Raw genomic sequence first — 15,061 nt, 5'->3', positions numbered from 1 at the left:
GAAGTCACAAAATTGCAATCAGTAGTCTCCCCTGACTGTAGAAAAAGTTCTCATCTTCGCTTTTCAAATAGCTGGGAAGGTGTCACAACCAACAATTTGACAAATGCAGATGGAAATTACATTACATGTTAGTTAACTTAATATTTGTTTGCTTATGTTCTTGGAAATATTTATATATATATATATATATATATATACATATATATACATATACATATACATATACATATACATATACATATACATATACATATACATATACATATACATATACATATACATATACATATACATATACATATATATATATATATATATATATATATATATTTCCAGCAGGATCCTTAAAACTTCATAGATTGTTAAAACCAAACTAGATAGGGTATAAATATTTCATGACTAACATCCCTTTTGTTTATTTCATTGGCACCACATTGATTCAGAAAAGCTACCTCAGACAGATAATAATTCTTTTTCCACATGCTATTTTCTTCAATTAAAAGTACTGCTAAAAGTTACTTTCTTGATGCAAGACATGCCAAGTCCTATACAGGAGCATGTTTTAAATGAGGAACACATGTCTTCTATGGAACTCTAGAACACTATAGAGGACCTGAACATTAAAAAAAAGTTTTTTATTGAAGATAAACATTTAAAAAAATCTGTGGTGGGTTTTCTTTGACATACATATCAGTCTTTACATTATTATACTAGAGAAAAATAATTAAACAATATAAGCATTTATATGTATATATACATATATATATACATATATTTACATTTGATCTTTGTGTGATTTTATATCTTAATCATTGTGCTGTATTTCAATCACATCTTAAATTCTGATTGACATTTTATAGACTTCCTTTCATATCCCTCCACACATAAAAAATATTCCATACTTTATAGTATTCTGATATGTTTTGTTCTTTCAATTCTAATGTCATATCTAATTCAGCGCATGGAAAAATCTTGTCTATTATTGCTTCGTCATTTGGGATTTCTTTTAACTTCCAAGTTTGGGCAAGCAATAATCTTGCTGCTGTAATAACATGAATAATTAGGTAATTATCTGCTTTACTAAAAATTTCATTTATTATTCCTAATAGGAACATCTCTGATGTAAAGTTAATTTTTATACCCAACATTTCTTCTAGCCAGGTCCAGATTTTATGCCAAAACTCTTGTATTTATGCCAAAACTCTTGTATTTTCTTGCACTAACACCACATATGATAATAGGTACCCCGTTCTTTCAAACATTTCCAGCATGTAGGCGATTGAGAACTATACATTTTTGCTAACCTGGCCAATGGTAGATGCCACCTATATAACATCTTAAACAGATTTTCTTTACAAGATGTGGCTAGCATGATCTTTTTATTCCGATCCCAAATTTACTGCCCTTGGTCTAAGTTTATGCTATGTCCGAAATCTCTAGTCCAAATTGACATCGGTTCTTTAACTGCTCTTCATACATTTTGTGATCCAATAGATATTTGTACAGTTTCTTTCTTTATTTTTTCTCTAATCCTAATAGTATTTTATCTGATATTATATCTTGACAATTAATTCCCCATTCTTTTTTGTCTTTTTCATATCTAGATTGTATTTGAAGATATGCCCACCATTCCAATGCTATACCTTGTTGTCTGTTCCTGTCTCTGCTTTAATCTGCCTTCATCTGTTAAATACCTTTAAATGTGATTGCCTTTTCCTGATTGTAGAGATTCGGGTATGATATTGCTTCTAAAAATGAGAGCCAACATGGGGTTTCCATATAATTTTGCAGTCTTATTTTATTCCAAATTGAAATTAAAGCTTGCTGAATTTTGTGCCTCAGAAAATATTGGTGGATCATATTTCTACAAATATGCATGCCAGCCCTGTTGTAAATCTTGCCCTTCTAAAAGTAGGAGTCTTTTATTATCCACATTTATCCAATCCTTAATCCATGTTAAAGCGGCCACTTCATAATACAGTTCCCATTCTGGAAACCCTAATCCCCCTCTTTCTTTTGCATATTGGAGATGTTTCAATTTAATCCTTGGTCTCTTACCTTGCCACATGAAATTTAACTTCATTTTATTCAAATCTTTAAAGATTTTTTTTCTAATTTAATCAGTATCTTTTGAAATAAAAACAAAAATTTGGGTAGTATGCTCATTTTGATTGCTGAAATTCTACCTATCAGTGATAGTTGAAGGTTATTCCAATTTTCTAGATCTTTTTGTTTCAACAGATTCTCGAGGACCTGAACATTTTTAAGAACATAGAAATAATTCTTTCAAGTCACTGACCAATATACTTGCACTTATGCAGTAGTGACCTACAGCTTCCCAGACATTTTCCAGGGACTGCATTTTGGGAGAAAAGGTAGATGATGGATCTATAAGAAAAAGATTCCTTTTGTTTTTTAAAATATATATTTATTTTTTGCAAAAACTAGACACTGCCAGAGGATTTTAATGACATTAAAAGAATTCCAGCAATACGATCTCATTAAGTTGGAAATTTGCAATGCAATGCAAGAAGGATTTCATATCTAAATGTAATCAGAAATGTATTGCTAAGTAATTGATATTATAAGTCTACTAAAATCATAGTTATCCTTTTTCCCACTGAAACTTTCATGAACAATAGGATTTCCTGAAGAAGTAATGCAGTGTCCCAAGATGTTATTGTTTATTTTTATTTATTTGATTTATTTGATTTGTCAATCGCTTAAAAGATAATAGGTATAAGTATATACAGTTTTGAATGTATGAAATGGGTATAGATAAGAAAAATAAAAGAAACAATAGGACAAGGATGGTAGGCACGTTGGTGTGCTTATACATGCCTGCTACAGACCTCTTAGGAAAGGGGTGAGGTCAATAGTAGACAGTCTAAGGTTAAAGTTTTTGGGGTTTGGGGAAGAAACCACAGAGTCAGGTAGAATATTCCAGACATTGACCACTCTGTTGCTGAAGTCATATTTCCTGCAATCAAGTTTGGTGCGGTTAACCTTGAGTTTGTATCTATTGTGTGCTCTTGTGTTGTTATGGTTGAAGCTGAAGTACTCATTGACAGGTAAGTCATTGCAATGTATGATTTTATATACCATACTTAGATCAGACCGAAGAGGGCATAATTCAAGGTTTTCTAGGTCTAGAATTTCAAGTCTGGTGGCATAAGGTATTCTACAACGAGCAGAGGAGTGGAGAACTCTTCTTGTGAAATATTTCTGGACTTTCTCAACTGTGCTAATATCAGATACGTAATGTGGGTTCCAGACTGATGAGCTGTATTCGAGTATTGGTCTAGCAAATGTTTCATATGCTCTAGTTAGTAGTGTGATATTACCAGAGAAAAAGCTACGTAGGATTAGGTTAACAACTCTTAATCCCTTTTTGACTATGCAGTTACAGTGGGCTCTAGCACTTAGATCATTCCAAGGTCCTTGGATCATCAACAAGGTTTTGACTATTCAGCTAGTATTTTATTTTCTGATTTTTTTTTTTGCCAATATGTAAGACAGAGCATTTATTTGTTGAGATTTGAAGTTGCCTTTTTTTTTGACCATTCTGATACATAGTCAAGATCTTTTTGAAGTATTGTCTATGGTATTGAACAGCTTTACATCATCAGCGAAGAGAATGCAGTTGCTCTTAATATGATCACAGAGGTCATTTATGTAGAGTATGAAGAGAGTTGGTCCTAGAATACTGCCTTGGGGGACACCGCTATTGACAAGTACAGAATTTGATAGGACACTCCCAATTTCGATCATTTGTTGTCTGTTTGACAGGAATGCTTCAATCCAGTTATGCAGTTGTCCGGAGATACCTTAAGATTTTAGTTTTAGGAGTAGTTTGTTGTGTACCACTGAATCAAAGGCTTTACAGAAGTCTATGTAGATTAGGTCTATTGTTTTGCCCTGATCGAGTTGTGTAGTCCATATGTTTTTGCAGTAAGAGTTGCAGATTATAGAATAGTTTTTTTCTGAAACCAAATTGTTTATTAGAGAGTAGGTTGTTTGTCTCTAAGTGGAGGATAATGAATTGGTTAATAATTGATTCCATGACTTTACAGGTGACACAGCATAAGGAGATTGGTCTGTAATTTTCAACTAGGCTGGGGTCTCCCTTTTTGAAGATGGGGATGACCGTGGCTTGTGACCATAGTTTTGGCAAGGAGCTGGTCCTGAAAGATTTTTCAAATATTATGCTTAGAGGTTCTGCTATGGCAGTGGATAGCTTTTTTAAGAAGTAGGCACATATTCCATCTGGTCCAATAGATAGAGATGGCTTTAGATTGTGTAGTGCTTTTTCAACATTGTCTTCTGTAAAATCGATATGCATTAGATCATTGTAGTTTTCTGTGGTTCGACTAGGAAATACTGGGCATGATCCATTGCTGTTTACAAATACTCAGCCAAAGAATGTGTTAAAGAGGTTTGCTTTAATGGTGTCATCGTTGCAGTCTTTACCATTAGGTCCTATCAGGGGTGGGATGGACCTTGAATCTTTTAGCTTGTTTACAAAATTGTAAAAAGTGCGGGTAGAATTGGTGCGTAGAAGGTTTTCCTCTTGTTTAATGTGATAATTGGTGCATTCAGTCTTTATCTGGTGGCATAAATTTTTGTATCGGCTTTTGAAGTTGGCAACATGACCAGATTTGTTTTTCCGCCAGAGTGATCTCTTTTTGGATTGAAGTTTCCTTATTGTTATGGGTAATCTGTTTTTAGTTTTTGTTTTGGGAGTTGTTATTGGTACATATAGTTTGATGACTCTTTTGACTTCAAGTAAAAATATGTTGTAATGGTCTTCAACAGTATTGCATCCAGTGAATAGAGATTGTCAATCAAGGGATGAGAGATCATTTTCTATAAGATCATAGTTGCCTTTTTTGAAGTTATAATTGGGGATTACGTCATTGTGATGATTTTTGTATGGGTGTATGTTGAGACAAATGTCAGTCATATTGTGGTCACTGTTGGAAAAGGGTTCTTTAATTTCTATTCTGTAAATTGAATTCAATCTATTGCAGAAGATGAGATTGAGGCAGTTGTTAAGTCTAGTGTTGTTGGTTACTAGTTGTTCCAGTCCCAGATTTGTAGCAGCATTGTAGAAGGTTGTATGTATGGGTTCAGTTGTACATTCATTTACGGTTCAGTTAATATGAGGTAGATTGAAGTCACCAAGAAATATAAAAGTGTTTGAGCAGGATGTTGCCCATGTTAGTAGTGAATTTAGCTTGTTTACATGTTCAATGTCATAATCAGGGGTTCTGTAACATAGTAAGAATCAAAATGTGATATTTAAGAATAGTTCACAGATGATGGTCTCAGGAAGATCAAGCTCCTGGGTAACTTGGATGTTTTTTAGATGTAAGGACTTTTTATAGAAGATAGCAACACCATCTCCTCTACGAATTTCACGATCTGATTGGTAAACATGATAGTCTCTTACTGTGGTAATGGAGTCAGGGAGAGAAACGTTGAGCCATGTTTCACAGACAAATATGATGTCGAATTTAGCCATATTTAGTAAGAGGAAAAATTCAGGTATTTTATTCACATAAAAGTAGCTTGCATTTAAGGCCAGCTGTAGTTGGAATTGTATCGACTAGCTTGCATTTAAGTCCAGCTGTAGTTGGAATTGAGGTAGTTAGGGGCGTGTGTGCCTAGTCTTGGGTGATGGTGGATTGGTTGAAGTAGGGTTGTGGTTGAACATTAAAGCTGAGTTGTGGGTTGTGTGACTTACTTTTGATACAGTCAGCACGGTAGGTCAATGTACAGGTCCTTCTCTCCATTGTCTAGACATTTTTTGAGTTCTGTGTGGAGTACACGGGAGCAGGCATGTTGCTGTATGGTTAAGCTGGGGCAAGAATGGAGGTTCTTATGGTTGATGTTGCTTTTGGCAAGTGAATTTATAGTATAAATGAATTTACGTTTGCTTGATTCATTTTTACAAATGGCCTGCAGAAGCGTGGGGCCACAGAGCCGTCCCTGTTTTTGAGCACTCGGCCAATGCGGGAAATGTCAAATATTTCATTGGAGAGATGGTTGATGCATGATAATCACTGATGATGTTGCAGACAGTTGTGATGTCATCATTGTAATTGATGTCCCCTAGACCAGAGAAGATGGCGTTTGGATGTTTCCATTCGCGCTCAACAGCTTTTCTGATGAGGATTGGGATATCATTATTTGTCTGGTTTATGTTTTTGTGTGGATTGGGTTGTGGTTGTTGGGTAGAGATGTGATTTGTAGCTACTGGATGTTCAGGATTTTGCGTTGTGTCTTTTTTTTCAAGGTTGGATAATCTTTCTTTTAAAGCATCCAGGGATGCTACTATGGTGTCAAGGGATGTTATTCGTGTTTCTATGGTATGAACTCTTTCAAACAGATCCAGTTTGGGTCTGCATGACTTGCAGAGATATGGAAACTGCAGATGTTTATGCATTACTCCTCAACAGAACTGATTGGCACTCAGTTATGATTTTTTTCTTCCCTTTCCAGTGGGAAACTGTTATAGTAGTCCTTGATTTATGACCACAATTGAGACCAGAATTTTTGTTGCTAAGCAAGATGTTGGTTAAGTGAATTGCAACCAATTTTAATACCTATATAAGCCATAGTTGTTAAGTGAACAACTACTCCAGTTGCGTAGTGAATCACAAGATCTGGCTTCCCTCCATTTGCTTTATTTACCAGAAGCCCACTTGAAAGATAGCCCACTTGGGGACTATCATTTGACTGCAAGACACTGCAACCATCGTAAATAATTGCCAAATACCAGAATTTTGATCACATGATCATGGAGACACTACAGTGGTCATAAATGTGAGGAGGACTAATTGTAAGTCACTGATTTCAGTGCTGTTGTAACTTTGAACAGCTACTAAATGAATGGTTGGAAATTGTGGACTACCTGTATCTTTTTAGCTTAGAAAAAAATGCTTTACAAGAAGACAAACAAGAGGTTCTAAACTTATCAATATTTTTCAAGCACCTTCTTTCAGAATTGAAATAAAAAAACTATAGTTCCAGAATACCAGGCATTAAAGGAAAAACTCTTCAAAAATGATATTATCACCCCCAAACTTGGTTTTACATTGGGATAAAACAGACATACAATTAATTTCTCACAGATGGCAATTAAATTTTATGGGGTTCAGTTAGGTTAGAGAGAGCCAAAAATTGATTAAACAATTTAGACTGACTTTTAAAAATCATGTTGAATCTGATCTAGATTCTCATTGTTAAAAATATTTGGTTTTGTTTTATTCTGTTTAATGAAGAGAATTTATAAACAAAAATAAAATCAGAGTTCCAGTAATTATATATATATTCAACAGATTTTCTTGATTTCTGTATGGAATTCTCTTTCCCACACAATACAAATAGGAAATGTTCAGATTAGTACTACGAGCTTTGTCAATATGTACAATTAACTAACAAATGTTCTGTATGCAGCTTTTTTTCAATGTTAAGCTGAAGCATAAAAAGTAGATAAGTTAATTCTTAGTTTACTAATTCTTAAGATTTTGCCATCCCCACAAAGTAATTCTATGACCATATGGACATGAAGTGCAAAAATAGATCCAGGTGTTCTAAGGTGGGTTGTGAGTAGTTTTACATTAAAAACATAAAAGAAGCCTCAACTAAGAAAACTGTATTCAGTGAAAAGAAAGACTGAAAGTAGTCAAAAACACATTCATTTTGTATTACAAGTAGTAGGTGGAACAGCTTTAACTTTTGTGTATTCCATCTGAAGCAATGTTAGAAAGTTGTGAAAGAAAGAAAAAAAAAAGAAACTGCTTTGTAATATTACAAATAATAAATTATACAGAAAAAGAAATTAAACATTGATTCAAGAGTAAGAAAATGAGGCTTGTGCCTTACTGAAATTGAAGCAATTTATGGGGATTTTTTCAACTGCATAGACAAAAAGACAAAATAACAAGCACTAATAAAGACTGGATAAATAACTGGACTGGAAATTTCCAAAGGCTGATGGACTGACATCAGCTGTAAGTCATATTACAAATGACAGGTCTGCCTTTGAATAATTTACACTAATAATTTATCTGAAAGAAAAAAATATCTTGCTAATGGAAAGTGTATTAAAACTGAAGAAATTGGAGAAAATCTTTTGAAATACAGTAATGAAAATGAAGCACTAGAAATATGTTGGTAAATCATATCCGGCACATTTCAGATTTAGAAGAACCTTTAAATATATATATTTAACTGAAAAAGAGCATGGCTAAGTTTAAAAATGATGGCTAATGATGGATTCTGAATGGATCAAATCTCTAAAAGATATACAGATGAATATAGATCTATTGTATATACAGTATACTGTATACTGTACTGTATACAGAGACACTACAGTAAGAAAAGCAGAGGCCTATGCTAGTAAGCAGCATGATTAACACATTCATATTTAGTGCTGCTATTTAAACTCAAATACTCAGAGGATACACAGATAGTCCTTCGCTTACAACTATTCATTTAGTGACCATTTGAAATTACAAAGGCACTGAAAAAAGTGTCGGTTCTTCTCAGTTACATCCCCATGGTCATGTGATCAAAATTCAGATACTTGGCAAATGCCATGTATTTATGATGTTGCAGTGTCCTTGGGGATCATGTGATCACTTTTTTGCAACCTTCTGACAAGCAAAACCAACGGGGAGCCAGGTTTACTTTAACAACCGTGTTCTTTACTTAACAACTGCAGTGATTCACTTAACGCCTGTGGCAAGAAATGTTGTAAAATGGGGCAAAATTAAGTAACTGTCTTGCTTAGCATTGGAAATTTTGGACTCAGTTGTGGTCATAAGTCAAGAACTACCTGCATTGGAATGCAAAACAAAGGACTATAACATGACTATCTGCTTTAAAATGAATATTGCTTCGAATTGGTATTTCATTGTTGAAAATATATCAGATTAAACAACCCTGTGGTTATTTTTATGCTTCATTGGTTTTATTGTAATTTCTTCAATTATTGTGAGTTGGGCATTTTACAGCCCTGGGGCCACGTCTGACAACTAGTTGTCCCTGTCCAGCGCCCGTGAGACCAATCAGAACTTAGAAGTCAAACATAAATGTTTGCCATGCATGCAATACAACTGTGCTGCTTTTATCTGGAAGGCGATGGATATATTTTTTAATTTACATACGCGAGTGCGGGTGTGCCTATGCACTTTCACAATAAACAAAATAATAGAATTTACTAGTTTTTATAAAGCAATAAAATTTATATTGAGCAGAATTAAGTTCAGTCTCTTGTTTTGGCCTTCTACAACCATCCCCATTTCTCATGTTGACCTCTTGGGAAAATTAATTGCCCATTCCTGGTCTAGAGTCATTGAGAGTCAGATGGCGTACAAATATAATAAATGTTTCCTGTTATTAAATAGCAGCCTGTTTCCAAATGGCTCCTGCTGATGCCTTAGACACTCCTATTAAGTATGTTAAATAGGTTCTGTTGCATGCCGCTTTCCCTGATGTCCTCAGTGATTGCATAGATGTTTTTGGCACTTCATATGTGGTTTTCTGCTGGGACTCCAATGATCAGGGCTGGATGACTTTTCAAATAATTGAATCAACTTTCAGCAGAGAGACATTGTCCAGGTTGCAGAAGATGATGACATAAGTGAAATCAATCAACATTGTCTGGTATTCTTATTTTCTGAACATGTAAGGCACTAGCTGCTGACTTCTGCTTCCTTTTATCACATTATATTGATACTGTAGTCTATGCAACAAAAATTGATGACAAAGAAAGTTTTCCCATAAAAATAAACATATCCAAAATTTAGTGCAAGAGGTATAAGGATTCCCAGGACACAGAAAGCAGAATATTGGGTAGCAGGAAAGACAGATGTTTTTTATACCCTTGAATAAGAAAAATAGATAAAAGTTCATATCCATACATCTAAGCTGAGTTCTTGAAGATACATTGACTATTCATGCCTGGTATTCTCAAAAAAAGGAAAATAGAAGTGGTATTATTTTCTATGAGCTGCATTATAAACTGCTTTTATAATATTTATAACAAGTGGGACATAAAACAAAATGATTCACTGAGAATTAGGCCTCTGAGAAGATCCTATTATTTAGAAACCCAGCTGACTTTGAACAGACACTTAAGTCTCACAACTGGAAGCAGGATTTCATGGGAGGAGAAGAACCTGGACTTGGGTTTTTTTTTTTTTTGGTACCATCAGTGAAAATGGGAGGACTACATTTTTGAGGGGAGGTGGATGTGTGAAGAACAAAATAGCAACATTTGCAGAGGGCCATTCAAAGAATCTATCAGGTGGATGGATATAGTATGATTTGCCACATGCTTTAACTCCCCACCCTAGTGATACTTCCCTTATGGACAGAGATCCAGAGATAGCAGTGTGGTGACCTAGTGGTGAAGATGCTTGCCTCCCATCCAGAAGTTCAGAGTTCAATTCTGGGTGGCAGCAGGTGTTTCTCTCCTAGGGCACAAAGACAAAATATCTGCTGTGAACTCTGTGGCATCAGGAGAGGCATCTAGGCAGTAAGTGCTGATTGATCCAGTTGCCCTGATTCTATCCTAAATTAAGGGATTACGTAAAAGAGTCGTAAAAAGGGAGGTGTTTTTAAAGCCTTCAAGGGAGGTACTAATACCACTCTATAAAGCCCACACCTAGAGTACTGCATCCAGTTCTGTTCACCACATTACAAAAAAGATGTCGAGACTCTAGAAAAAATGCAGAGAAGAACCAGGATGATTAGGGGACTAGAGACTAAGCCATATGAAGAACGGTTACAGGAACTGGGCATGGTGAGTCTAGTGAAGAGAGGGACCAGGGGAGATATGATAGCAGTCTTCCAATATTTGAGGGGCTGCCACAGAGTGGAAGGGGTCAAGTTATTTTCCTAAGCGCCTGTAGGCCAGACAAGGAATAATGGATGGAAACTGAACAAGGAGAGATTTAACCTGGAAATAAGGAGAAACTTTCTGACAGTGAGAACAATCAACCAATGGAACAGCTTGCCCTTGGAAGTTGTGGGAGCACCATCACTTGAGACTTTCAAGAAGAGATTGGGCTGCCATTTGTCAGAAATGGTTTAGGGTCTCCTGCTTGGGCGGGGGGGGGGGCGTTGGACTAGATGACCTACAAGGTCCCTTCCAACTCTGTTTATCTGTTATCTGTTAAATTTGAAAATATGCTGTGAGAAATTTTTGAAAAAGGAGGATATGGAAAAGTTACTTATTCAATTCAATAAATGGAGGCTAGATGAGAAAGTGCCGCTTTACTGAAATGCTGAAGTTTACTACCTCCCTCTTCTATAGGTCGTTTTCACTATCCCTGCTTGCTTCTGTTCTTTTTCTGGATATGTAAAACTAAGTTCAAACAAAGCCTTGGGATGTGGTTGGACATTATTTCATTTTCTCAGAAAGCCTACGGAGCTCATTTGGGGCTCAGAGGCATTTTGGTGGGGGGAATGTAGCGGAGCTTTTTATTTGCTTTGCACTATGTTGGCAAAGTTTCTGGCTACCTTAGCACTTTTGGAATGAATTTGAAATTAGGACAAAAGATCACATCTTTCATATTTTCTGTTGGGATAAAGTAAGAGAGCAAATTATTAGAGGAAAAGATAGAAATTGAAATAAGTGTTGTTCGTGTTATATAATTTAAGTCCATTTTAAGTTGTTGCTTTCTTTTCTGTTGTCTTCCTAGGGGGCAGCACAGGCACTTCCCCAACAACCTCCAGCACAGGGACCCCCTCACCCTCGGCATCTTCCCACCTCCTGTCCCCATCCTGTTCTCCTCCAGCCTTCCATTTAACCCCCAACACTTTCAATGTTGGCTGCCGAGAGAGCCAGTTTTGTAACCTGAATCTCTCCGAGTATCCACCGTGTGCAAGAAGCAACATGGCTGCCCTGCAGAGCTACCCAGGATTGAGTGAGAGTGGATACAGCCGGCTCCAGAGCGGGTCTTCTGCTGCTGCTCAGCCATCGGAAAACTTCATACCTCAGCGGACTCCAACTCTGATCTCAGGGATGCCTGCTCCTTCTGCCCTGCCCACTAATGGCAAAATGGAAGCTTATGGTGGCCAGCTGGGATCATTCCCAACATCTCAGTTCCAGTATGTCATGCAAGCTGGCAACCCCACCTCCACTTCTTCTTCTTCTTCCTCTTCTTCCCATATGTTTAGCGGTGGCCACATGCAACAGAGCTCCTACAATGCCTTTTCCCTTCACAACCCTTATAATTTGTATGGATACAATTTCTCAGCTTCTCCAAGGTTGGCAGGAAGCCCTGAAAAACTGGCCACCACACAAAGCACTTTACTTTGTTCTGCTCCTTCCAGCGGTGCCTTTGGAGAGAGGCAGTATCTTTCAACAGGGATGGATCACAGCATGCACATGATCAGCCCCCCCAACAGTAGCCAGCCCACAGCCAGCACTTGTGAGAATAGGCAGTATGGTGCTGTCACAGGATCATCTTCACAAATGTCTATGCACATGGTTTAAAGGGTGCTCGGAGCCATCGCCTTGGCCAAATTGTGAACAAACATCTCATTTTATCTTCTGGTGGGTTCATTCCGGTTGCTTTTCAAATTTAAACAGGACTTGCATTTGAATGCTCAATGGAATCTAAGCCAATTATAGCTATATTTCAAAGAACTGAATCGTGCAGACTGGAGTCAAAAGCCATGTGGAACTAAATAGCTTCCATTTTCAATGGATGCATTTTAAAAAGAGAAAACTGTTTACAAATAATAGGGGCCGTGCTTTACAGTATATGCAATAATTCTAAATTGGGTGTGAACTGTTCCTAACAGAAAACCAGTGTTTCTGCCTTTTTTTTTTTTTGAAGCTTCCCGGATGTGTGCACCAATCCCTGAAGATTCAAGCTGTCCTATAAAACTGCACTATCAGAAATAGACAATTGCCAAAATGCCTTCTTGTTATCTACATTTATTAGTTCAAGTTCATAGCCATCTCTCACTCAGCTTGGTGAACATTTTATTTGACTGGAATGTCTCTTCTTGAGAGAATTTTGCCTTTTCTATTTTGAGAGTATGTGACTCTTGCAAGAGAACAGTATCTTTTTCTCTTTACAAAATTTTGCCTGAAGAGAAGGAGAGGAAATGCCCATTAACCCTAAAATATTTTCTTGATGTATGCAGGCAGGGAATTGTTTTTATAGCAGGCTTATCTGGAAACAGGCATGACTGCTGCCCACGACATCTCATTTAGAAAAGGAATAAGGGGAAGTTGTGCTCAACTGAACATTCAGGGGCTTATATAAAATTGAAAAAAAAAATGGCAAGCCATGTGCAAAAAGTTTATCTTCCCCAGGAGGTAGTTATAAAGGAAGAATTTATCTTAATCAGAGGTTTTGTTGAATGGACAAGCAGAAGCCTCATTGCAAAGAAGGCCTGTTCTGTCTGCTGAATTGGCCAAGAAATAAGTGCCTTTCTCAAATATTTTTCTCTTCTAATATTATTTTTTTTCTTAATCTGTTGGAAAGTAAGTAAGCAAATGATGCTCAATAGAAAAAGAGTAAAGTGATCTTTTAAGTTAAAGTGTGAAAATAAAATTGCCAAATAACGTGAACTGCAGTAGAGAGGTTGTTTTGATGTGTTGTAGATAAATGTATTTAATATGTTTCTAGAATTTGTGGGAGGGAGGGGAGTACAATATTATGAATATTAAAGAGGGTGATAAAAGTGTATGTAAAATATATATTAAGAAAGAAAGTGTATAAAGATTTGCCTTATGCAGAGAACTCTGTTTCTAGGTGCCAAGCACAGATCTTATACAAAATAAACTTTTGCCCTTTTTGTGCTTTGTCTGTCAAGAAATGAAATTGATATACTATAAAACCAAGTGAGATGAACCCAGTTTTTTCCAGGCCTGCAAATTAACTGATAGTTGAAAGCTACCACTGGTATATGCTTTTAGGAAGGCTAGCTGGTTTCTAACTAAATTTTAGAGCACAGTATTTATCCTATACATTTATACCAGTGTTTCTCAACCTTGGCAACTTTGAAATGTGTGGACTTCAACTTCTAGAATTTCCAAGTAGCATGCTGCTTGGGGAATTTTGGGAGTTGAAGTCTATACATTTCAAAGTTGCCAAGGCTGAGAAACACCAATCTATGTATTCATTGTACTGGTACTTCCTTTTTTTTTAAAAAAAAGTAACCTTAATATAATTATGGAACTGGGCCCCAGATAGATCCTGTCTATTTTCCATGCTTGTTTCCTCATATTAAAAGATGTGATACTTTTGGTTATTTTAAAACTTTGCCTTTTAATGTAAGCCATTCCTAAATGAAAAAAAAATCAGCAAAATCTCCATTGTATATTTTTACCCACCAGAATTCAGACAGAACCACATAAAAAGCAATATAGACAGAGAAGAACCCATCCTCAAAGCCAGAATGAGTAGCCCACTCTGTACTAGTGGTCTCTATGGTAGATGAATAAATATTATGAAAGAATGTCCAGATGTAGTTTTTGGTCTGATCTATCTTGGCACTAACAGTTGAATGACTTGTTTTAAGGAAGGCCACCGAGTAGTGGAAGTTTGCCTGATTTCCATGCATAGGTTTCCAAGACCAATCTGTTTAAAAAAAAAAAAGAGGAAGAACTGGAAAGAAGCTGAGGATCTTGGCAATAACAATAATAAAGTAATAATAAGGCTGATTTTTTCCCCAAGAAGTTCTTTAAGTGAGATGGGATATAGAATCTTTGATATTTTTTGAACAGGGCAGCAACAAAAACTAGAAATAGAAGAAATTTGCGAAGGAAAAAAAATTGTGACTTCTTTTTCTTTCACATTTTAGTAACTTTGCAAGCAATGAAAGCACTTTGGTCCCTGCTTGTTATGGTTTCTTGTTCAGATTCAGATTTACGTACGGCTTTTTCACAGCAGCCAATGAAATGAAAGCTACAGGAACATTATGCTATTTTACAGGGTGGCCATAAGCTAGATTTACTCAGTTACATTCCCATACCTTTCCAACATGCAAAATAGGAAATATTCATACAGTATTTGACCGAAGTAGA

The 15,061-nt window shown here is 36.2% G+C and overlaps 1 protein-coding gene across 1 annotated transcript in view; it reads left to right on the top strand.

The window, feature by feature from the left end:
• TBX15 (T-box transcription factor 15) overlaps positions 1-14,493 on the top strand; it is a 77,022-nt gene extending 62,529 nt beyond the window's left edge. Inside the window, exon 8 of the mRNA XM_026713316.2 lies at positions 11,718-14,493. Within this exon, the coding sequence (XP_026569101.1) occupies positions 11,718-12,514 (797 nt within the window). The 3' untranslated portion in view covers positions 12,515-14,493. The remainder of the gene's footprint in view (positions 1-11,717) is intronic.
• The last annotated feature ends 568 nt before the right edge of the window (positions 14,494-15,061 follow it).

This window comes from Pseudonaja textilis, chromosome 2 (genome assembly GCF_049901715.1).
Source record: "Pseudonaja textilis isolate UNSWEBS1 chromosome 2, rPseTex1.2, whole genome shotgun sequence".
Lineage (NCBI taxonomy): Eukaryota > Metazoa > Chordata > Lepidosauria > Squamata > Elapidae > Pseudonaja > Pseudonaja textilis.
This window is presented reverse-complemented; position numbering and strand designations above follow the sequence as displayed.